The sequence below is a fragment of the Labrus mixtus genome, chromosome 21, assembly GCF_963584025.1.
Source record: "Labrus mixtus chromosome 21, fLabMix1.1, whole genome shotgun sequence".
NCBI lineage: Eukaryota > Metazoa > Chordata > Actinopteri > Labriformes > Labridae > Labrus > Labrus mixtus.
The window spans coordinates 13,376,974-13,402,011 of NC_083632.1; the positions used below are offsets into that span (position 1 = coordinate 13,376,974).

The window sequence follows — 25,038 nt, forward strand, 5'->3', positions numbered from 1 at the left end:
TGGGACGATCATTGACATGGACTAAACTGTTTACTGATCTGTGGCCGCCTTTGATTTCTCAGTGAAACAGCAGAATGAAGAGAAACGGTCGAGTTTGCATCAGACCAAGCAAGCATTCGTCATACATTATGGGACATTAGGATTCTGTTTCTCAATCCAAACATGCGCAGGATTGTTGCTGTCACTGTGTTCACACCTGTCTATATAAATGCATTCACAGGTAAAAGAATAGCTTAGCAGTCGCCTGCTGTCTCACTTTTGGAAACACCACCGCTGAAGTTGGGGATCAAAGAGAAAAAACAGAATATATTAAGCTCCTCATGAACTGTCCCTATTTTTTATTTTTTTTTACATAGTTATAGCAATGTTTATAAAATGCACCATCCCAAAAAAACAAAGATTGTATCAAACTTAAATGATCCTGTTCACTATAATTGTGAAATGTAAGACCCGCTATCATCCAAATAACAAAAATCTGTTTCACTGTTGTTGCTTTGACATATTTAATGTTCAGGATTAACCTTGTCATAAAGACAACTTCACAAGCTCTGCAAAGAAGTTTGAGCTTTACGTGGAGTTGTATTTGTACGAGGTCAGGTAAAAACAATTTAAAAGAACAACCTCCGTCTACTGAGCTCTCCAGTAGACAGAGCTCCCCCAACCTTCAGTGAGGTGATCTGGTACTACTACCCCCTGACGCCCCTGAGGCCCAGCCACCGCCATCGGACCTTGTCATCCCTAAACCACCGCTCGACGTCCAGCATCGACCATTGGACTGTGTCTTCCCAACCAGAGAGTGGGATGACAGGAACGTGAGGAATACAAAGGAGAAATCCTTCCTGCATATTATCCCATACACTCTTTTGGAAAGGGTCTCGAGATAACTCTTGCTATGAATTGACGCATTATAAATAATGATTGATTGATTGATTGAACCTGAAGACTCCTGCTGTCACCTGTAAATCAAAATGTTGCTATTTCTGAAGGGACCACAAGCCGAAAAACAGTCTGTGTAATAAAGTTTCTGACCTCCTCTAGAGAAGGACGACTTGAAATAAAGGACAGTAGATTCAATGGGGGTTATTTTTAAGTTCCTTATTAGTTGTGATCGGGGGTGTGTCCTGGTTACAGCCCCAAAATCCAAATCTACGATTGGCTATTTGCCTAATCAGAGGTGGGACTTAAGTTAAAATCAACTATTCAGTCTGTTTTCAACAGGCTGCTGGTAGTTTTCATTACATCTTCATGTAATGTACATTTTTGTTAGTACTTTCAGTTGTAAAATAAATAGCCTACTTTACATTATTTACTTTTTCCATAAAAAATACCAAGCAAAAACTAGTGCACACTGTCTAACTTGCAATGGACTTCCTTGCCAATGGAGAAGTTAGACAGCTCTCAAGTACTTCATGCCTTTTCTAAGCTCTTTAAATTGTGTGTTTTGCATAAACATCTCTATATTTGAGTCCCTAAATAATCAAATAAAAAATATTTACATGTTACCAAAATGAGTTACTTATAAGCACATATAATTAGTAGGGATAGAAAGGGTAGAAACGTGAAATGAATGCGTGTGTGGGCACCCACAAACCTCAAGCCACCCCTGTGTAAGTCAGTGACCCAAGTGGGCCACCTCAGTCAAAAAAGTCCGGACACGCCCCTGATTGTGATGATGAATTTTTTTAATGAAAATTTCATACAAATGAAAAGAAAAAAGTTTAGTCCTAATTATTCTATATTGAGTAAAATCAACTTGCTACATATTTCTTAAGCACTAATTTGTCCAAATATTAAACTGTCATGATTGTAAAACATAATAATAATAATTTAAAAATAAATAAATAAATAGAATAACACTAATAATACTACAAGTAATAATCTAAAGTAGTACTACAATAACTACTAAATCTGCTTCTGTAGTAATAATGCAAATAATAATAATCAATTATCTGTTGTTAGTAGCTTCTTCTTTTTCAAATTATTTTAATTCAAATAAGTAGTTGTCTAATTCTAATTTTATTATTAAAATAATAAGACTTTTACACATTAAATCAATTTTAGTTTTGCAATGTTGTATCTGAGCTCAAACTTTGTGTGTAGTATTTCTTTCAATATTTACTCTCATGTTTTGTTCTTTTTTTCATTTATTTATTGACTGACTGTCCTCTAACTGTGTTTGTATTTCATAACAGCATTGAGCTCATCTGGAAATGTTTTCTGTCTTTTCTGAACTTTTCTGAACTTTTCTTTTTAAATATTTAAATTGTTTCATTTGCAGGGGGGAAATCTTCACACAGAGAACAAAAGACGGACAATAAACAAACATCAAGTCAATCGGAGGATTCAGCAGAGAAACGTGCACACAGTCGTCAAATGATCCTTTATCCTGCTTTTAACATCTTCCAGACTAAACTGAATGCTCTGGTTTAAGGTGCAGGTGGTCTGCAGCTCAGACAAAGCTTTGTTAAAAACCTGAACCAACGTGTGAAGACAGTTTTAAAGAGAACATATCTTTCCCCTTCTCCACCTTTTCAAACAGTCCCCCTGTGGTCTAAATAAAACATCTGTGCTGTGCTTTGATCAAAATATAACATGAATCAAGCACCAGAGGAGGTTTGTGACCCTGTATAAACCAGCTCTCTCAGAACGCTCCGTTTTGGTGTGTGTGTCTCTTTAAATGCAATGAGCCCCCCCTGAGTTTTCCCCGTAGACATCACTCCTTCGCTAGCGAGAATAAAAATGGTGGACCTGCACAAAAGTTTTGTTCTAGGCTGGAGGTGGAGTCCATGGGTGTAGATATCAGGGGAGGGGATTTTTTTTACTAGAATCCCACTGTGACATCACAAGGAGAACACATTTGAAACACATTTTTCTCAGTGTTGTAAGACTTATGCAGACCGCAAACAAAGGACTGGATGGGTTTATTTCACACTTTGTGGGTCTGTAGACACTCAGGTTACCCAAGTATACAAAAACACTGTACAAGTGGATTTTTCACAATATGTCCCCTTTAAGGTGACTCTGCATCTCAGACCAAGCTTTGTAAAAAGCCTGCAACCAACGTGTGGAGATAGTTTTAAGTAAATTCAGAAAAACTTCAAATAATTTGGGTTTGGAATAATAAAGTCAATGAATAGTTTATATCTTTTGTCTTACAATACAGTACAGATATCTGGTGATGTCAAGGTTTCAAAGCGTGTCGAACCAAACGCTTACAACTCAACACAAACCACACTTCAGTTCTGCAATGTTGCCGGCTGTGAAGAAACCAACACACACTTCAACGATGTGTCCCCTGATTTCACTGAGACGGTTCTTCTGTTGTTTTTTTAATTCAAGTGAAGTCATGTTTTTAAGCTTCTGCTATTTGTCATACAGCTAAAAGCTGAGTTTAGGTCCTAATCCTCTGCCGCACAGCTGAAAACAGAGAGAGTGACACAAGCCTTAACACAAACATGGTTTATTAGAAATGACTTAAAGGAACATTATTTAGGCAACATTAATTCTTTGAATATCACATTTAAAGAAAACAGACTTCATTCAGACGACAAACAGTACAGAGGAAAGAGATGTATCAGTTATTTACAGTAATTACGAACACAAATACAGCAGAGTACTTTATGTTTGACTCAAGAAGAGAAGGTGACGGTCCTGTGAAGGCACGGGATGGTGAGGTGTTTGTGGATTTATTTGGAACCAAATATAACGTCAGGAACCAGTCTGTCATCCTGTCTGTCAGTTTGGCGTTAAGCGACTCCAGTGAAGCTGAAAAACTCAAGCCTGCGGGAGTCGCTCCACAGTGTCCGAGTGGAGGATCCCACAGTGTCTCTCTAGGGCTTCAGTGTGAACTCGTCGTCCTCTATGTCCAGCTCCTGGTCTGTATCTGACACGTCTGAGTCCAGCTCTGTGGGGGACTGCGTACAGCGGCCGTTCTGTGACAGCTCTGTGTGTCTGTGCGCAGGGCTCTGGATCCCTGAGGGGTCGGTGGTCTCCTCTGCTTTGTTGCTCCTCTCGGCGGAGCTGTCCTCCTCCACCTCCCTCTTACCTCCCTGAGGGTTCTCCTGGAATGAGAAGTGAGAAGTGAGAATGAATGAAGTGGTCTTTACTGCACAGGTTGGATTCTTTTTGATACCATGTCTGTTTCATCAGAAAGGTGCACAATATTTAAATTGCAGATATGCTCTGAGAACATTTTAATACCAAAACATTGACAACATATATATGTGCAATTAAAACAATGTGCAGGAGATTACTTGAAATTTTTGATCATTGAAATCAAGAAAATGTTAAATATGGGGTGCCTATAGGGCCTCTATTTTTTGTCACTGTGGTAACTAATCAGGAATTGATGTCATTTGATTTGTACTAGTATCATATCTGCTTTCTCTGTAGCTCAGTGGGTAAAACCATTGCTAAAGTAATCTGAAGGTACCGGGTTGGATTCCTCAGGCTGACAAGGCGCCTCACATATAATTGAAATTTATGGGCGGCAGTCTGTAAGGACTTGGGATGGGAACCGGAGGGTTTCAAATCCCGGGTCTGACAAAGTCTAGAAATTAGTCCGGTAGCTGGAGAGGTTCAAGTTCACTTCCTGAGTACTGCTGAGGTGCCCTTGATCAAGACACTGAACCCTCCCTACCAGCTCAGGGGCAGACCCCTCACTCTGACATCTCTCCATTAGTGCATGTCTATAGGATGCAGTTTGTGCATGTGTGTGTATTTCAGCCTCTGTGTGTGTGTAGCATGTTCAACAACAGAGTGTAAAAACTGGATTTCCCCTCGCAGGATTAATAAAGTATATCTTCTTCTATATCCAAATTTTAAAATTCCTGTGTTCATGACAACCTCATACTATACTGCACACCTGCTAAGTCTACCACAGGTTAAGAAAACATCAATAAAAAGCACAATCAGAAGAATCAGAGGACGCTCTCACCTGTTTTAGTCTTCTCCACTTCGCTCGTCGGTTTTGGAACCAAGTTTTAACCTGAAAATTAAAATGAAAAAAACTATTTTCAAAACACTCATAATCAGTGAACAGACGATCAATGTGATAAACTGTTGTGACCGAGAGGAGACTGACTGACGCTTCTGAAAGAGTGAATAACTGGAAATATACACGTTTAAAAAAATGTAGGTTTTTGACTAAACTGCAGCGTCGAATTAGGACCGACTTCATGCTGAGTTATTTTAACCCAGAGACGTGTGTCCTGTTTAACGCAGCCGGCTGGGTAGCTGGTTAATTTTGATTATCTTTCTGGGTTATTTCTCCCACATTCATTACTCCGAACTGTCATTTTACCAGGAACGTTGGGTTATTTTTTCTTATGTTTTCTTTCAGTAAAACCTGTACATTCATACAAATCTTGAAGGCTAATCAACTGAATAATCGTCTACATTTACCTGAAATAAAATACACACAAGATAGATTTTTTTTTTTTTAATATTTGCTTTCCAAAAAAGTAATCTACTTAAAAACTCACTGTTACCGACTTGCGTTGATGTGATATCACCTTTTTAAATGCCTTTATTAATCTATCCCTTTTGTATTCATTTTATTGCTCTTAGTGTCTTTTTCTTCATCCCTCTTCGTTTCACTCTTCTGTCTTCTGTTGCTTTTATATATTCACAGCTTTCTTTGATTCACCACATTTCCTCTTCATGTGAATGTCGTCTTCTTTTTTATTTTTGTATTTTTGTCAACTTTTTGTTGACTTTTTATCTTGTATTGAATTTTCTTTAATTGTATTTCTGTATATCTTTAACTGCCTTTTGAGCCCTTCCTGATGTTTCCTTCATTGATATTATTTGTGTGGACTTCTCTCCATTTGTCCTGACTCTTGATGTTTATTCTGTTTTTTTCCTGACTTCCTGTCTTTGTTTGTCTGTCAAAGCACTTTGTAAACTCTCTGTTTAACCTGTTTTTAAAGGTGCTATATATTATTACATCAATTCATAAATGCTATAATTATTTATTTAATTATTTAATCAGCAGCAGCAACATTTTCTAAATATTACAGTGTTTATAATCCACGTCTTATGAAGGTGAGATATGCTTTATGATGATTTTGTTTGTAGGTATCATTTGAGGTATAGGCTACTGTATGTGCTGAAGAGAATTTTGCGAGATGATGAAGAGGCATGATGGGAAAATAAAGACGAACAGATTTAATTTTAAGTTTTTTTTTTACATTTCTCGAAATAAAGTGAAAATATCGATACATATAGAAATAATATAAAGTCAGACTGTTTAGAATAAAGTGAAAATATATGTAGCTTAAATGAAAGGATGAAAATAAGCAAAATAAGAGGATAGCGTTTTTTTATCGACTTTGACTTGATTATCAAATATTTTACATTATCCTAAAAATTATGAAAATACTAAATTAGAAAGGGATCAGGTCAAACACGTGGAAACGATGGTGTCACAGTAAGTCTGATAAAGCCATAGCCTACTGTTAAATTCAATAAATTGCAATACGTGCAAAACTTGTCTTCAAAACGAGTTTTAGGGCAAAATCCTCAATATTCTCATTTTACAAATTTGTGTAACTAAGGGTTTGGATTGAAAACCTTGACAGACAGTAATTCACATATCGGGAACAGGGTTGACGAAACACACATTCATGCTTAGATTATATGTGGAAACAATAAAAAAGAAAAGAAAAGAAAAGTCTAAGTGACCCGAGATGGCACGGCACATTTTTCTGTGAGGTAGAGGCTATTATACTTCATCCAGAAATTAAATTCAAAACGTTTAAAACCTTATTTTGAAATCAAACATTAAGAATGTGAAATGGCACGTTTTCGCATAATGAGCCTCGAGCTTTTCGTGACTATTTTAGAGGAGAAAAATAAAGTTTAAAAAAAAAACAACGAACCATAGCCAAAGCTGAGTGAGTATGAATTCCTTATCCTACTTTGAGGCATGTGTGACGAAGATAGTCACCACATGCATGTTTAGCCTTTGATGTAAAGAAGTTGAGCATAGATTTATGTTGAAGAAGGACTCGGAGACTTGACCCGGGGCCCGTGGTCTACTCTCACCTGTCTCTCGCTGAGCTGCAGCATCTTGGCCAGGCGCTTCCTCTCCGGGGGGGACAGATACTTCTGCGTCTCAAACTTCTTCTCCAGCTCGATCGTCTGGTCGTTAGAAAAACGGACCTGACCGCCTTTTCGTTTGTGCAGGGGCCGCTGGATGAAGGGGGTCCACAGCAGAGGTTTCCCTGCAGAGGAGAAGGATACTATTTATATTCGTAAGGCCTACCATGGACTCATGTCATCTTTAGTGACAAAGAAATCATTTACAAAGCAGGAACAAAATCGTTATAATGTCGAAAAATACGCACACAAGGGAGTCAAAAAGTAATCTCTCCAACATCCACTTCTTCCTCTAATATGAACCGAGCAGCGACGAAGGCCCAACTGTGATTATAATGCTGATTCATCGTTCAATAATCTTTTAATGAATCGGATTTACACTGCTTGAACACGCAGGTGTTTCTGGTGAGTCAAGAATGGGCGTGGCATATTTACTGAACAGCGCCCCCTAACAATTTTCAAAGTTAAAGCCCCCTTCTTTCACTTTGTCCAATATTTATGACCTCGGGCCCCACAGCAAACCCGCTAATTTGAAAAATAAATGAGTAAGAATCAGTGTTTTTTTTTGGATAGCTAAAGGGGTCCACCATCTGTTGTTGTTTTTTCCCCCCATTATTGTTGCGATTTGTGTTATTATAGGATGCTCTGTCAGAATGATCATTACTGCCCAACATGACTGATATCAACGGATGGAGTTTAAATCAAGAGAAATAAAAGGCCTACTTTTTTCGTTTTGCTTTTTTGAAAAAAGCAGCCAATCATATAGCTCATTAGAAAAAACAGACACTAAGAATTACAAAGGAATGACATCAGAGTCGTCAATCGGCTAAAATAGAAGTTTTCAACTGAGAGCCGCATCACCAACTTCTTCATGAAAAATATTGAGCCAAATTTCTGATATATTTCAACCAATAAGATTAATTTAATAAAAACCTCAGCCGGTACCAAATATGTGACAGAACAAAGAAATGGAAAAGAAAAAAAAATGTTTTCGAAAAAGCGCTTCACAGATTTTGACATTTTGTTTCAAGGCACACATTCACAACCCACTGAAACAGCTCCATGACCCACATCTGGGTCCCAACCCACCAGTTGAGAACACCTTGGCTAAATTGATATTTTAAACATCAGTATGGACCCTGATTTTCACAATCGTTGTATATCTAACAAAAGAAATCAAAATGAATCAGCAATAAAAACAACTATAAGGATGTTTGAGAAAATGTGTCCTTTAGGGATACATGCAAAGATTTCAATCAAACTTTATTTGTACAGCACTTTGCAGACAAAATCAACTGCAGCTCAAAGTGCTTTAAAAGCCAGGGTAAGGCAGACTGCCAAAAGCTCAAATATTGAAACAGGAAAGTGGGATTTCATAGAACCATTAATACACGTATCTTATTTTAATCTGAACATTTTAAGGTTCTGTGTATTTTATTTTGTGTCTATTTTTTTTTTTTTTGTCTCGTCTTCATTCTTGGATTTTTTTTTTTTTTTTGCCTTAACGTACAAAAAGCATTTGTTGTCATATTTGCAGCGTTTTGCAGATGACAAAAAAAAATGTTTGGGGGGGCTTTTTGTACTTTTATTGTAGAGACAGGACAGTGGATAGAGTCAGAGATCAGGGAAAGAGAGAGAGGACTAACATGCAGGAAAGCAGCCACAGGTCGGATTCAAACCTCCGTACATGCGACGCGCACACTATCCACGAAGGTACCAGCGCCTCACAAACGTATTTTGTTTTGGTAAAAATGTAAAAGAGCTTTTGTGTGGTGTTCAAAGAGAGCTGGGAATTCTCAAAACATAGTTTGATGTTAATAAATTGTCTCTTAGAGTTAAGAAAAGTAAATTCAAGATTTTTGGAAATGATTAGGAAATTGTTGGGGATCTTACGTGAATGAAAAATGAGTAATGTTTATATTAAAATCGTTTTTGACACTTTGGGTTTTTGATTGATCATAAGTCAACATAAAACAACACACTGACTATATCAAAGGAAACATTTAAAAGTCAACAGCAATCCTGTAAAAATCTAGAAATGTACTTAATTTGAAAGCCTTACATATAATCTGCTCACTTATTGTTCCTCACATGTCTTAGAAATGTACAAACCTGTAATTCTTTTTGTTTAGAAAAATGTTTCATAAAGATATTTTTGAGGCTTTTAAGTGTGAATGATTCAAGTGTTGTTGTTTTTTCTTTGCACGTCTGGACCCTGGGGGCTTACTTGGATAGAAATGTAGGATATAGCCGTTTCCTTCTGTGTCTGCCTGTTCAGTCACTATTTAAAACATGTTAACTTTGTTTTCACTGTCTTTATCGTTTTAAAATTATTGTGTTATGTATACTTAACGAAAGAGAAACATTCAAGAGGATTTAGGGACGTTGAAGACTAAAAGAAAAGCCACAGATATATTATGGGAGGAGCTGCAGTGTAATCAGCTTGTTGTTTGTCCTCTTTCCTCTCCACTTAATGACCTGCACGAACAATAGCAGCGCTGCACGCGGACCTGCTGCACGCGGGCCTGCAGCTCTTCTGTCTTTGAGGAAGGTCGTGACAGAGTGAAAACTATGGCCAAATATCCGCTTCATGTGCTTCCTGCTTTGCGGTGTGATTAGAGGCAATGGCATCCACTAACAGACGCTCGTGTCCTGTGCTCTCAGTGACACATTATAAATCTGCTGCTGCTGTGAAAGTGCTGTCAGACCGTCGGTTCTGATGACCGCTCTGTGCGGAGGGAAGTTGGCTAATCCTGCAGGGTCTGTAGAGACTCTTTCCCAACCAAGCAGTGAAAAACACTCAGAATACAGTTCGGTCTTATTATGCATCTTGAAGCTGATAAAATGAGCAGAATTATCTTTAGGACATTTTATTGTAAAGTTCTTAGTTGAAAAAGTCCCAAAAAATGTCTATACTTATATTTATGTACTGTACTTTTTTTTTTTTAATCGAAAGCATGTTTAAATTCATGTAATCAAACTGTGAAGTCAGTGATGCAGTGAGTAGCAGATGTTACAAAGTGAAATATAACAGGCTTACTCATTATAGATGTCTGTAAATCAATTCTTCCTGGTTAGATATTCTTCTAAACAATTGTCTTCACAGTTATCCACAACATCATTCATTCTATGACAAATGGCGTCACTATGCTTACATGTGTAAGGTTTTAAATTTGCTTTCTATCCAGAATGAACATTCAAGAAATCTGCCGTCAATAATTCTTCTTAATCCCTATCCTTAGGATCATTCTCACTTCAGATTTCTACAACCGAGTTGTTGTTACTCGTCATAATTCTGATTTGAGATATCCACGATGAAAAATTAGTCTATGATGTCATTTTGAATATCCTAAATTATAATTATAACGTGTAACAATAGTATTGTAAATATCTATCAATTTTAGACATCTTGACTGTTCATTCTGGAGAGGAAGAATGAGGTGGTAGAATTTGTACGAAAGTTATTGTGAATGTTCTTCAACTAAATGATTTTGATGTGTTATTATGGATATCTAAATGATTAGTGATAGGTGGGTATTTTTCGAAACTCGGGCTTTAATAGCGTGAAGCTTATAAAAGATTTAAATGGCAACAAAAAAACCCTCTGATTTCTAAATCAATTATTCAGTTTTCTTATTTAATGTGACATTAGTTATAATAGGCTATTTATTTGTATGCATCTTGTAAGATTGCCACACGTTGACTTCAGATTTAAGGAAATGCTTTGACTCTAAAACACACCTTTCCATTTGGTTCCGATGAACCTTTTATTCACCTCATTTAAGCTACAAATAACCAAGAACACCAGGTGTTAACAACAGTACCGCGGCTGTACCTTCAGGATATCTGAACACAATGAAGAACTTAAATATAAAATAGCAAAGTTTTTCACAAAAGCTTTTGGTTTTTCAGGGCTTTGGGATGTGAGCAATGATTGTATGTACCCAGGTAGGGTTTTAAAACGATGACTACAACGTTGGATTCTTGTTTTAAAAACGTGATTATTTGAATTTGTAATTCTAAAAATGGAAATCCCGTTTCTTCAGGCTGTGTGAGTTGTGCAGAAGCGTCTTCTTCTCTAACGTTGAGTTTTTATGCGGATCTTGTGCAATGAGGATAATGTGCAATAGGCTATGTGTTGTTTTTATTGTTTTTGATTTTAGGCAGCTAAATGTGTGCAGCACTGGAGTGAGCCCAAGACAAATCACACTCGTACCGTGTCTTCATCACATCTAGAACTCTTTCCCAGTAAATGTACATTTCTTTGAAAGGTTTTTGTAAATATTAGATCAGAAAAATAGGTGAAAGGAGAGCTGTTGTTAAAAAAAAGTCAACAAGAGTCCCGAGAAAAACTTGAGATCTCAAACAGCATGGTCCACAAAGCAGAGCACTTAAAGCGCTGTTTGACTTTTTCTTCTCATATTGTGTTACCTTTAACTGTTCTTTATAGCAGCGGATAAAATGGCTTAGAGCTGGAAACGATGAATAAACAGACAGCAGAAATAAATGGGCTGAGAAAACTTATGATTAAACCATAAAGTAGCCTATATGTCTTCTTGTAAATGAAATGGAAACGAGCTTTAATGAAACATTCATTTAACTTTTTTAATCTAGCCTTTGTAGTTTTACCTTATGATGCTGACATGTTTTTTTTTATTTAAAGCAGAGTCATACCGTTTCTTTTTTCTATTTTGAGTCCTTCTAAATGACTCTTTATCTATTCTTCTAAAGTCCCATTAGGCTCGATGTATTTTCCCTGTTTGCTTTATTTTCTTCTCGCCGCCAACCATAAAGAAAGTCAGCCACATCCTCACAGGCCAGGCAGAGGAAGTGCAACAATATGTGAAAAACGGATCCCGGGCTATCAGAGGCCGAGTGTTTCCTGAATATGTCTGTATTGAGGATGTCGATAAAATAATCAGCAGCGTGCAGCGAGCTCCCGAGGAAGCGGCTGGCCGGGGTGAGCCAGGAAAACATTTAACAGCTTCTGAAACCAGATTTACTCCTATCGACAGGCTCACGGCTTCCGCTAGGAACGGAAAAAGGGGCCGCAACACAAAGCCAGACGGCCCGCATGTCACACTATACTTAAGAGGACCATCACTCACATCTTTTACCCCCAGCTGCACACATGGACGACAACAAGCCAACCTTTGAAACGGTTTTCTGTAGCCATTAACGAACCCTGAAAGCTGTGCCAATACGCCCAAATCACTACGCGTAATAAATAATTTAAACAGTGGTTGAATGATGGCATTTTCTCGGTAGCCTATACAGGATAAGGTTGAAGATTATTTTAGGATTAAATGCGTTTAATGGGGTTTGAACGCGACTTAACACGCGTGTGTATTAGTCACAGAGGATTCTTCTCAAGTCAGATCCTTAAACTGATTATTAGAATTATCTTTCTTGAAGGGGGGGGGGGGCATTTGGTCATAAGTAAGTAGCAACACACACACACACACACACACACAAATAACAAGTGATTTAGAGCTCAGCTATGTTTTAGTCACTGGCTGGCTTGCTCCTCTGATGTTTCAGAACAATGGGAGTCAGGAAAAGGAGTCAAGGTTGCCATGCACCCCCCCCCCCCTCCTGCACCCCACGTCCCCTATCACCACCACCACCACAAACGGACTGAATGGATAAGCTTGCTGCCATTGTGCCCCCCCCCCCCCCCCCCCCCCCCTCCCCTCCCCTCACCCTGTCTGTCTGTCACAATAACAATGTGACTCATGTGCGCGCGGACAGGCATCTTTCCGAAAGCTGAGCTGAAGGAGCATGTACTCTGCGATGTGTTTGTTTAGGCTGCATGTCTTTGCAGATTGTCTTGGGTCTGACATGCATGAATGACCAAGCGTGATATACTTATGCAAAACTGGTTTCGTTGACACCGAAACGAAGCTTGCGAGGACAGAGAGGGTAAAAGTTATCATATTGCCACATCATCCGAGCCAGTTTGGGTTGTTTTGTACTGAATTTCACACCATTTATTCTCATTTGGAGAACAATATCCCGTGATGTAGCCTACAATAAAGCATAATAATAACAACAGATGTCAAAAAAAAAAAAAAAAAAAAAAAAAAAAAAGGTGATACGTTTAATACACACAAAAAAGGCTTAGAGTCCTTTTTTCAGTTGTGTTTTTTACGCACATTCGTCAAACTCACCGAGAGGGTCGTGCCTCAGCAGCGCCTGCGCGTATTCCCCCATCGAGCGGTGGTGCTGGTGGTGGAACGGGTAGATGGACCCAGGGAAGGTCCCGGCGGAGGCGTACGTTAACGCCGCTGCTGCGTGGTGGGACAGCGCCGGGTGGATAGGTGTAGGTTCATAAATCGGCGTCCGGTACGGCGAGATGAAACTCGTAAAGGAGGAGTTGGGCGACGGGAGAGTCGGTGTGGGGATGACCGGTGTGGCGCAGGAGGAGGTGGGTGAGGTAGAAGAGGGAGATACGGAGGTGACTGTCCTTCCGAGAATGTCCTCGATGTAGAAGGGGGTCGGATGAGCCGGTTGGATGGGAGTCGGTGCGTAAAGTGGGACGCTCATGGTGCTATACGGTCGCCGCTGCACGCTTGAGCTGAGTTAACGGAAGGCTGCGTCGCTCTTGCCGCTCCTTAAAGCCTTCCTCTTTATCGACAGTATCTGAGAAGAACTTCTTTTTCTCTTCTTACCTCCAGTGTGAACTTTTTTTTCACCAAATAGAGAGTCTTAGGAGGCCGTTAGAAGGTCTCGGTGTCCATCAGGTTGCGTTGTTGGACTAGCTGGTACTCCGTCCAACTGTTGGGTCTGTTATCTGACTGCAGGCGTAGGAGGGAGGAGATAAGTGGACGGGCAACTTCCTGCAGGTGGCCCAGCGGCCGTTTCTGATTGGCTACCACAGAGCCACACAGCGATCAAATGACAGATGAGAGCAGATACAGGCCTACGTTTTTCAGGAGAATCAGTCCGTTACATTTAACCATCTGGTGCAGAAAACTAAAGTAATAAAATGGTGCAATGATGACTCTGCAGGCTTGTTTAAAATGCCTCCTTCAAAAGGTTGTTCTTGCTCAGAATTACATTTAGCTACTCCTTTTTTTTAATGTGCGTAAACGATTTGCACAGTTTGTCTTTTTAACGAAAATAAACATTTTCGGAAATGCGTCATTTTTTCATCATGCATCTCTTACTTAAAGAAACAACTAATTAGCAAGCTGCTGAGCAAAGCTTCCAGGGATCAGCAACATGTGGGCTCTGATAAAAGTATTAAACAAAAGAAGAATATGTTTCATCCCCTTATTTGGAAAAATAGGAGAGGGAGCTTTAAATTGAACCTTTTAAATTGTCTCTTGGATTTTTTGTGGGTCTGTTTTGTATCTTTTAGACTGATTTAAGTTTTTTTTTGTTTTTTTTTTAAAGTGAATTGGTTACATGCTGGCTCCTTTTTCTTTTTGTTCCTATTCTTTTGGCATTTCATTTGGCTCAGGGTTTGTGGTTCAGCCGAAATCAGCCAAATACTGATTAGAAATTGATCCAATTTTCAAAAACGATCAAATGCCATCCTCTGCTTCCTTCCAGGAGAAACGCCTGATATAATGATGTGATGGTGTGCTTTTATAATGGAGAGACTCTTCAAATCATTCAGTTAACGCAATTTTGGAATCTATAAACATTATTTTGTTAGAGAATATGTGTTTTTGAAAATCAAACTTTAGTATTTTGAGAGAAGTCTATTTAAAGATGTGTATATTTGTACACTAGTAGTATTTGTTCATAACTGACGCGAGTATACGAGCATCATCACTCTCCCTGCTTTTCAAGCCTGAGATGAGGAGAGGCTCATCAGGCAGTTACAGTACATCTCCAGGCTGGAGCACCCACCTGGGCACCCGAACATAAGTCCTCAACTCCTCTTCAAATGTATAATCCTCAACAGCCTCACTCCCTAAACTAGACCTCGACTTTCATGAACTGCACACATTCTGTACTTGAAGTGGCTTCAAAGATTCATCCACTTCAAATCAAAATCCCCTCAAAAAGACTGTCTACAAACAAACAGAAGTTTCAGCTGCAGAGTAAACTCTCATAAAGACATCAAGCCTTTTCCTCAGTCATAAAGCTTTGGCCTGGGTTTTACGCACAGTGCCAACGTGTGTTACGCCTCTCTTTGACTAATCAAACAGCTGTGAGTGTTATCTCAATGTAATAGAAGTTAACTGCAATCCACATCCCTAACGGAGCAGCTCAATGGCGAGTGATTAACTCACAATTTGAATGTTTTCCTGTGAAACGCGGCTATCAGTGCGGCCGAGGTGATAATGACTATAACTGCAAATCGCTTTAATGGCTCACTTAGTACTCACACAAGTTCCCGCAAAGTGTTAAACAATAACCGATAACTTCTTCTTTGTTTCAGAGTTACAACACGGACACAGGAGCTGCCTTTCGGAGCTTTTTTTTTTTTTTATTATTATTATTACCAGGTGACTTCATTAATGATTCCGTCATCAATCCAATGGCTCGATATCCTGATGCGTCTTTAAAAGCGCGCCTGCCAACTTTCTAACGGCTGTAATTTAGATAAAGTAGACCCAGAGAGCAAACAGAGATATGAACAGCCTTGAAGACATGAAAGAAATCCCCAAACTGCTAATATTTGGACTGAGACAATCATTGCAGCGCATTGATCCGCTCGGCTTCTCCCGGCGTCAGACTGCTGTCCCAAAAATGATTGATAACTCCTCAGCAGAGGCCTCGAGCTGCTCCTCGGCAGCCGACGGCGCCATGCATGCTACCTTTCAGTCTACTCAGAGATACAGGCCTGCTGCTGCTCACATTAGACATTGTTGCTTTTCTGTTTGTCCCTATTCTTCTTCCTGCATCTCCCTTTATCCCATTATTGAAGCCCAGCACAGTTTCGGCTGTTGAACATGAGTCTGGTTCTGCTCGAGGTTTCTGCCTCTTACAATAAGTTTGTAACTTTGCTAAATGTTGCTTAGTGTTCATGATGGATCAATGCTGGGTCTTTGTAGATAATACAACAATGATAAGGTATTTTACTTGCTCTTTTGTAAAGGGTCTCGAGATAACATTTTATGAATCGGCGCAATACAAAGATTATTTGATTGACATTATCCATGAGTTCATGAAAACCACTAATACATTCTGACAAACGTGTGCAATCTTTTCCAGCTTCTCTGGTTTCTTTATTTTCCTATTAATTGTATTATAAATACTCCAATGGTTGCATAATGCAAACTGAAAAATGTTAACACCACCAGGATGTTTACACCATCACCACATAGGCTGCGTTCACACTGCAGCCAAAAGTGACCTGTGTCTGTTTTGTTTTGCTCCTTTGTGAATCTGATTTTTGTAGGACAGTCGTGTGAACAGCAATAGTCACATGGAATTGGATAATCAGATTTGGGCCACTTTCATAATTATGTGGATTCCCACATGAGTCAGATGCAGGTTACATTTAAAACGTGATGTGAAGAGCATAACAAAAAAAATCACATCTGAGCCAAAAAAAAAAAAAAAGCAGAATTGAGCAACAAGGCTTGCAGAGTGAACGGATCATAGACTGATGTGAATCTGATACTTAAGTGCCCAAAGCCTGCATTCTCATAATGGCCATTAGAGGGCAACAGTGGTTTAAAAAAAGTCATGCTGTATATGGAAGCAGATGAGAAAGTGGGCCTACTTCTCTGTTGATTTATTACCTCTGTAAACCTTTTTCTGAATGAGTTTATGGTGTCATTCTACAGTTTCATGCTTTCCTCTATACAACATGATGTTGTAAATTATCTCCCAACTTAGAGCAAAATAATCGCTTCCATCCAAAGCGACGTACATCAGAGAGTAAGTACAACACAAGCAAGTATGTAGAAAAAAAGAGAACAATGTCAGTTAGTCAGCTTTAAGTCCGTTTGGACACACAGGTGCTGACAGGCATTGCACAGAGGCAAAGCACAACTGTGACGGCTTTTCTTAGGAACTCAAATCAGTATAGAAACCATCTTAAAACATCGTTATCAAACAAAAACCATCGTCATTACCATTATCATCATCAATAATATTGAAACCATCATCATCATTAAGTTAGTAGGTATTCATGAAAGAGCTGGGTCTTTAGCTTTTTCTTAAAGGTGCAGAGGGACTCTGCAAATCGAATGGAGTTTGGTAGTTCGTTCCACCACCGGGGGGCGACAGAGGAGAAGAGTCTAGTCAGCGTCTTAGGACCCTGTTGTGAAGGTTGGATCAGACTCCTTTCATTGGCAGAGCGTAGTGGGCGGGAGGGAGTGTAGACCTGGATAGTGCATGTAAGAAGACCTGCCAGTAGAGAGTTGCAAGAGTCAAAGCGTGATATCACAAGTGCCTGTAGGAGGCATGTTCTGACAGGTAAGGTCTGATCTTCCTGATGTTGTATAGGGCAAATCGACATGACCGGGCAATCGAGGCCACTCGAACCTTAAATGTTAGATGGTCATCAATTATCATTATCTGATTGATTAGGCCCTTCAATGGCAACCTGAAAATGTGCTTTGTAGTGTTCGGTTACACTCTTCAGTCCGTTTAGTATAGCAGCCTGTAACTTGTTAATAATTCCTCCTGCAGAGTGATATATCTCTGCAGGAAACAACTAGCAGGAGCCGTAGCCATAGACTGGCTGCAGCCCGGGTGTTTGGGCCATGTTCTCTGGCTCTACTGTCTGGATGTAAACAAGCACAGTGGAAGGATGACATCTCATTGGAGTAGTGCGTATCGCAGCATCTTGATTTGGAGAATCGATAAAAATGTATGCAGGCTCTATGAGGATGAACTGGCTTATTTTCCGAGGACATTAAACTGTAGGGAAGACAAAGGGCTGCACACCATTTGAAATAATTTTGCTTCATTTGGACTGTTTGCTGAATGTTTCCTAACCTTTAGACTAGTTAGTTAGTCTGAATTTAGATTTCTGTACAACCAACTTTGGAATTAAATGCTAGGAACATAAATAATTTTACTGCTAGATTATGTTTTCAGCATAAATCAGGCAACTGATTTTTCTTTAAATTTGTTTAAAGCCCCAGTGAGGAGTTTTTAACCTGTTATGAAACAGACTGATATCAGTAGGGATGCATCTATATAACCAACTAAAGCAAACAAGACCATTGGTGACAAGGTTTAGCATTTCTATAAAGTTATTCTCAACGCAGCCTGTGATTGTTGACACAGGGTAACTGATGTTTTTGTATATTTTCCAAGGCAAAGATTCCCCATGAGTGATATATTTGACTGTTTAAGTCGGCAGGATGAGTTTTGTCAAACTGGCTTATTTACCGGGGCAATGCATACAGTCACCACCATTCAGTCCAGGTGTGTGGACGTTAACCTGCAGAGAGGAAGGGACCAACCTTTAGACTAGTTGGTTGGCCTGAATTCAAATTTCTTTTCAACCAACTAGGGAATTAGACACCAGAGACATCCCTAGTTTTACCGCTAAATATGTTTGTACCCTACTGTCAAACTTTATGCTCCAATATTGGATTGGTAGACTCAAAAAGATAAAAGATCAATTACAACAGTGCTGTCTGGAGGTTGGTGCTTTAGACAAACACATTTGAGATTCAATACCACATCAAAAAAACAAACAAACAACAGAACTGGATACTTACTTTCAGCCCACCTTTAGATTTTAAAATATCAAACATTGCAGAGTGCATTGAAGCAATCTTATTTAAAAGCACACTATATTAACTTTTAGAGTGGCGATAAGCTTTGAATGAACGTTACTTTACTGAAGCGATCACCTTTAAGGGAGGTTGTCCACAGTTTGACTGTTAAAGTGCGGTCAAAAGATGCTATCCAGTGTCTGCAGGGTAGCTAGGAATGCACAGACTGGTCTGTTTTCACACAGTCAGATGGACCGAGGGTTCATCTGCAAGTACCATGGACATAAAGCCCCGATTCCACCAAGCAGTCCAGTTTGGTTCAGTACAGTTTGGTACAGTTCGGTACGGTAAACCCTGATCTTGCTTGCGTTTCCACAGCCAACCGTATCCATATTTAATAAGCGGAGTGTAAGCCAGATGGAGATAGCCGCGTCAGCTATGTAATAATGTGACATCATAGCAGCCCAACAAGGTGTAGCAGCTATTAATGAAGTTCAATGAAGAAGAATGAGACATGGTAAACAAAGGGACCCTTTAGGGTCGGATCGGTACCCTTGGCACCCCAACAGACCTGTGGCCCTGACCTCACTGGTCATGAAGACATTTGAAAACTCAGAGAGCTAGTCGGGGCCGTAGAGGATTCACTGGATCCTCTACAGTTTGCGTATAGGACCTAAAAAGGGGCTGTGTCCTCTCACCTATTTTGTACATCCTGTATACAGACGACTGCACACATTCCCATCCAGGAAGACACTTTCTGAAGTTCACAGATGACAGAGTCATTGCGAGTCTGTTACAGGGGGAGGACACAGCACCTGCTGGACCAGTGGTGGATGATTTTATTGAGTGTGATGATTCCTTTTTAAATTTAAACATCAGTAAAACCAAGGGCATGTGCATAGATTGTAGAAGGAAGTCAAATCCATCAATCCAAACAGAAATCAAGGGACAGACTGTAGAACAGGTTCAGTGTTATAAATACCTGGGTATTGTTATCGACAACAGGCTGACATTCACCGAGAACACAGATGAGGTTTGTAAGAAAGCACAGCAACGTCTGCACTTTCTCCGTAAGCTGAACTGGTTTGCTGCGTGCAGTAAAGTGATTAGATTTAGGTTTTATCACCTGGTTTGGTAATCTGTCAATAGGAGACAAAAACAGTTTGCAACACAGCCTTAAAGTTGCCAGTAAGATCATTGGGGTGAAACTACCTGAACTCAAACACACCAGAGGATGTAGAGGACACTAAGATGTCTCGATCCTTAGTCTCACCTTCAGAAAGAGAGCTGCAGCTAAGGATCGAGACATCTCTGTGTCCTCTACATCCTCTGTTTGGTGAGTTTGAGATTCTGCCTTCAGGCAGGAGATACAGATGACCAAAAGCAAAGTCCAACAGGTTAAAAAAAATATTATATTACTCGCGCCATCAAGCTTCTGAACTCCAAAGATGACCCTGATGACTGATAATGGGGTTTTCATTCTGGTTTTATGGATGTTTTCTCATACATTCTCAGTTTCCTGATGAACTCTTGTATTTATGTATTTAATGTTGTTTCTATTGTCTGAGTCTATGTGCCTCTGTTCTATATGTTTCTTTATATTATTCTCACCTGGCTGAAAAACAAATTTCCCCTCTGGGACAATAAAGTTGATCTTGAAAACAGTGATGGATATGAACAGCTGGAGCCGATGCTGGTGTTCAGGTCGGAGTCAGTTTGTTATTTGTAAAAACAGAATTAATTCAAACTTAATTTTGTATGACAAAGAAAAAGGAACCACTATAGTGCATACATAAAAACCATGAATGAAGTAATCAGAGTGGTCCGTAGAGCTTCCTAACAGTGCTGTCCTCACTTGTCTCACTTCATCTGCCCGAAAAACAAATCAAAAGTTCTGTTCACTTGAGCAGCTCCAGCTCGTCTCTTTGTCCACACTTGAATCCTCAGGTGTTGTTCTCCGCTGGTTTCTTCTGGTCCGTCTCTGTCGGTTTCTTACAGTTCTTTCCCGCCTCAGGCTCGGAGCAGGGCTGCAGAGTTCGCAGGACGTGTTCCAGCTTCCACTGCTCCTCCTGTAAGGTGTGCTCCTCCAAGGTGAACTGACCCTGCTTGGTACGGGTCAGCTCCTTCACATGAGCGCACGATGACAGAGCTGCAGCAAACACACACGTTATTCTCATGTATCAGCAGGGTTGATTATTTTCTCATTGATTGATCATGACTTAGGCAATGTTTACACAATTCTGAAAACAGAAGACTTTTTCATTTTGAAAAGAACTGTTCCGCGTTCAGACGACAACATCTGGATAACAGCTGTGCACATGGTTCCACAGAAACGATTAAAGCGGTGCAGTTTAATACCAGGCCAGTAGTTGGCAGTGTGACGAAACAACACGCATTGGCACACACTCTTCCTTCTACAGAGCGGTGAGGTGTAAACGTTCATAAAAGACGAACGCCTGAATGTTGGTGTGGCCGGACGATGAGGCGGAGTCATTACTCCAAGTGACCTCAAACATCAAAGTGAGTCAATATCAAGAACATTTCGGCTGAGAGTCATGCCATTCAACATTATAAAAAACTAAACAAGGTGTTCTGCCATTGTTGTTGTTGTTGTTGTTGTTGTTGTTGTTGTTGTTGTAGTTCCCCTCCTCACCAAAGCTACTGACTGGAACTGTAATGTGCATGTGTGAAATGTGTCCGTTTTCAGAGGAGCTGTATAAGGCAGGTTTACACGGCGACGGAGACGGAGCTCCCACAACCAAAAACACCGTTGTCGTATGAACAAACAGAAGGTTACCGTTTTCAGGTGAAATCGTTGTCATGTAAACGTGGCCTTAGACTCACCTTTTCCCAGATCATCCACCAAGCTTCTGACGTAAAATCCCCCGCCACACTCGATATCTGTTACAGACATACAACTTCATTTGAATGTGTATCTCAGCATAAAGAGCAGCAGAAAGGTAAAGTTTACGTGACGTGAAAGTCGCATTAGTGCGTTAAACAAAGTGTGCTGACCCAGAGTGAAGAGGGGAGGATTGAACTCCTGCAGCGTCAGGTTGTACACCGTCACCGGCCTCGCTGGTTTGGCCTCAACTTTGTGCCCCTTCAACAGCAGGACAGACAAACGCTGGCCGTCTTTCTTCAGAGCCGAGTAGCTGAGATGACAGAGAAGAGATCACGATAATAAATCACACCTTACTGAAAAAGCCTGGCCGTGAAATTCACCTCCATATCACAGGTCGACCCTGTAACGTCTTGAGAGTCTTGGCTGTTTGTCTGCATGGAGTGCCATCATGGTCACAGGTAAATAATCATCACATGGGGAAGAGACAAATGTGCAATCCAATTCAAAAGGCCTTCTAGTGACCCCTAGAGGTTAGGGTTTGATGGGAGCCCAGCAGCATTGTGATGATTTATCTCTTCTTAGACACCAGAGCCCAGATGTTCAAAAGTAATCCAACAGGATCAAAGCTATCAGATAGAATCTAATATAAAGTAATCCAATCCTGGTTCTTGGAAAATCTGCAGTTTGTGTCCTTTTTTTAGGCCTCTTTAGGTAGGACAGCTTTAGAGAGACCAGATCAGATCAGGATTACAGGTGGAACCTGCAGCCAGAGCAACAAAGACAACAGGCTGAGCTCCCTTGGTAGTAAAGGCTCCGGACATGTTCCCTTTTGAATGTTCTGCGAGCTAAACCCCTGAACAGTTTTCGCAAACACAGATTCCTTTCTGGAATTACTCTCAGATCGGAGGCTTTACTCACAGCGGAGGAACTTGCATAATGTCGCCAGTAAACGCTTTCAGCTTCTCTTCAAAGTCCGACCTGGTGATGTGTTCTGTGGACAGAAATCACAGAAAAAAAAAACAAACATCATCACGTAACACGGAGACAACAAACTGCACAGAGAGGCAGAGATATAAGGAAGAGACGAGACGTTACACTGAGCTTCATTTGCCTTCTGTTCTTAGTGAAATCCACCTGAATAGTTCCAAGAAGATACTGACATTAATCAGAGATTATCTGGGATTTGTTTCTACCTAAAAAAAATGTTGATGAATGCTTGAGAACTCTTTAGAGCAAATTGGAGCTCTGGTAGGCTTGAGCACACCTACTGGTTATTGTGGTTTTTTTTCATTTTGCACATTTTAATCTGTACATAGATACATAATTCAGATATAGTCAACAACTCTTATTTTAATCATGAAATGTTTAATCTAAACTCTAAAATGTTAAAGGAGCAATCTGTAGTGAGTGAAATGATAAAGTGACCTTACTATATGATCAGACATTAAGGAAACATGCAATGTTGAAGTGCTGGCTTCTCTGACAACAATGCAGCAGCCAGTATGTCCTCCTTCTAACTTTAGATTCTGCTCCTGAACAATGTGGTTTGAGAGTGGCGTGCAGCGCCCACTGCATCCTGGCCCTTAAGGCTTTTCTTAGGACTGTCTCAAGCAGAAATGAATAAAAAAACTGGATATTGGTGAATGAGGACGGTCGATGTTTACCAAAGTCTTTCTCCAGAATCACACTACCAGTGGCATCAAGAGTGTCTGTGGCTTTTCCCAGTTCTCCCACAGCAACATATTTCTGGAAAACAAGCAGTAGAGTCTTACTTACACGGAGCTGTTCAAACCTGTGAATTGTCTCTTCGCTCGTTGTAGGAACAAAGTGAAAAAAAAAAGAAGAAACAACTCAGATACTAAATGTGCACACAAGAACAGTTATCTTTAAAAAAAAGTCCAGACCCCCCTGACATTCATATACGTTTCTTAAGCCGTCTGCTAACACCACTGAGCAGCGAGTGTGCAGTGAGTATGTATAGGCACGTTGACCAAACACAGCGGCCTGATGTTGACGAGAGACGAGATCAGTGGGACTCATTTTGTTTTTGTTACGTTCACTTTTCTTTTTACTGTTGAGCGCAGACAGACTCACCTTAGAACCAGTCAACATTGTGCTGAGCATCTTTGTGCCACTCCCAACTCCAACAACTGTAATAAACAGAGAAAGTGTGAGTAGTTATTGTGATCATACACACATATATATATATATATATATATATACTGTATATTAGTCCTGCTAGTGTCACGGAGTTCATCACACCCAGTGATAACGCTGTTCCAAGTGTTTTCAGGCTGAGCCGCCTTTGTGAACACATAGAGCCGCATTAGTCACTACACAGATTCTGGAGTCCCCTAGTATCTTCATAAACAACGAGGCTTCTAACAGCAGTCTGAATAGAGCTGATGTGTTTTTTTTTTAAAACATTAGACATGCAAATAAGTATGGTTGAACCGGTCAGTAACTTGCAAATTAGTCTTTAAGATCAGTATTTTTTTTTTTTTTTTAAAGTGGTAAAATCGAGATTGTGATCCTGCAATAAAATATCCACAGGTAAAGAGTTTAAATGGAACATGATTTTATGTGTGTGTTTTAGGCAGCAAAGACAACACCTGAGCAGCACCCGTGTGCTCACCTAACACCCCGCAGGCAGCGCTGTCCAGCGTCCCTCCGTGCCCCATCTTCAGGCTCTGCTTCTTCCTCTTCCTCGGGTTGGGGTTCTTTACACCAGCCTCTTACAGACAGGTGACATAGAAACATTTCACTGTCTGCTTCATCAAATCAAACTTCTTGTTATCAAACGACGCGTCTGTGTTTCGTCCTACCTTTGAGTAAAGCTTCCTTCAGCGTGTTCAAAACGTCTGCAGACGTCGGCCCTTTCTTTTTATATATAGCAAATAATCCATTCACAGACTGTAGTTTGGAAAGACAGTTTGTTATCGGAGCAGCAGCGTTGCTTATATTTCCTGCCATGCTCGAGCTTCACCTTCTTCTTCTTCTTCTACGCCTGAAACTATTCTTCTTCTTCTTCTTCTTCTACGTGTTTATATCCAACTCTGCTAATCTTAACCTTTGTTGTATTCTGCCATCTGCTGGTTAAAACAAGTTTTTAAAAAAGGGGTTTGAAAAAAAACCAAAAAGCCTCAACGTTATATTTCACGACGTTGAGTACTTCGGTATCTATAATGCTGTTAAAGCATGACCCCAGATTTTAATTGTGATGTCTTATAATCTGTTACAAAACGAGTTAAACCCTCCACATGCGGCCCCCATCAACTCTCAACGTGGCCCTCAGGTCAATTTTTACACATCAATTATTTGGGAACATGAAGAAAAACAAAATCTGCCATGAAATCATGAAAACCAGAAATATGTCCATAATAATATTTGATTACTGGTGTATGTTGAGTTAAATTTGAGACATAATCGACTGTAATCGTTTGTTGTGTTCTA

The 25,038-nt window shown here is 40.0% G+C and overlaps 2 protein-coding genes across 3 annotated transcripts; both read right to left on the reverse strand.

Moving 5' to 3' along the window:
* Window positions 1–3,444: 3,444 nt before the first annotated feature.
* hhex (hematopoietically expressed homeobox) lies at window positions 3,445–13,913 on the reverse strand. Of its 2 annotated transcripts, none has more exons than XM_061028469.1 (4): window positions 13,257–13,913; window positions 7,048–7,226; window positions 4,937–4,987; window positions 3,445–4,061 (listed from the first exon to the last, which is right to left on the reverse strand). In XM_061028469.1, exons 1-4 carry the CDS (start codon window positions 13,645–13,647, stop codon window positions 3,831–3,833), a joined length of 852 nt encoding a protein of 283 aa, XP_060884452.1. In that variant the 5' UTR covers window positions 13,648–13,913; the 3' UTR covers window positions 3,445–3,830. The 2 variants fall into 2 exon arrangements, with proteins under 2 accessions (XP_060884452.1, XP_060884453.1); XM_061028470.1 differs by having other exon boundaries at window positions 13,272–13,911.
* Window positions 13,914–20,208: 6,295 nt separating this feature from the next.
* Window positions 20,209–24,605, reverse strand: trub1 (TruB pseudouridine (psi) synthase family member 1). The gene is made up of 8 exons (XM_061028443.1): window positions 24,411–24,605; window positions 24,221–24,319; window positions 23,680–23,735; window positions 23,250–23,331; window positions 22,504–22,576; window positions 21,756–21,895; window positions 21,585–21,641; window positions 20,209–20,889 (listed from the first exon to the last, which is right to left on the reverse strand). Exons 1-8 carry the CDS (start codon window positions 24,556–24,558, stop codon window positions 20,684–20,686), a joined length of 861 nt encoding a protein of 286 aa, XP_060884426.1. The 5' UTR covers window positions 24,559–24,605; the 3' UTR covers window positions 20,209–20,683.
* Window positions 24,606–25,038: the final 433 nt, after the last annotated feature.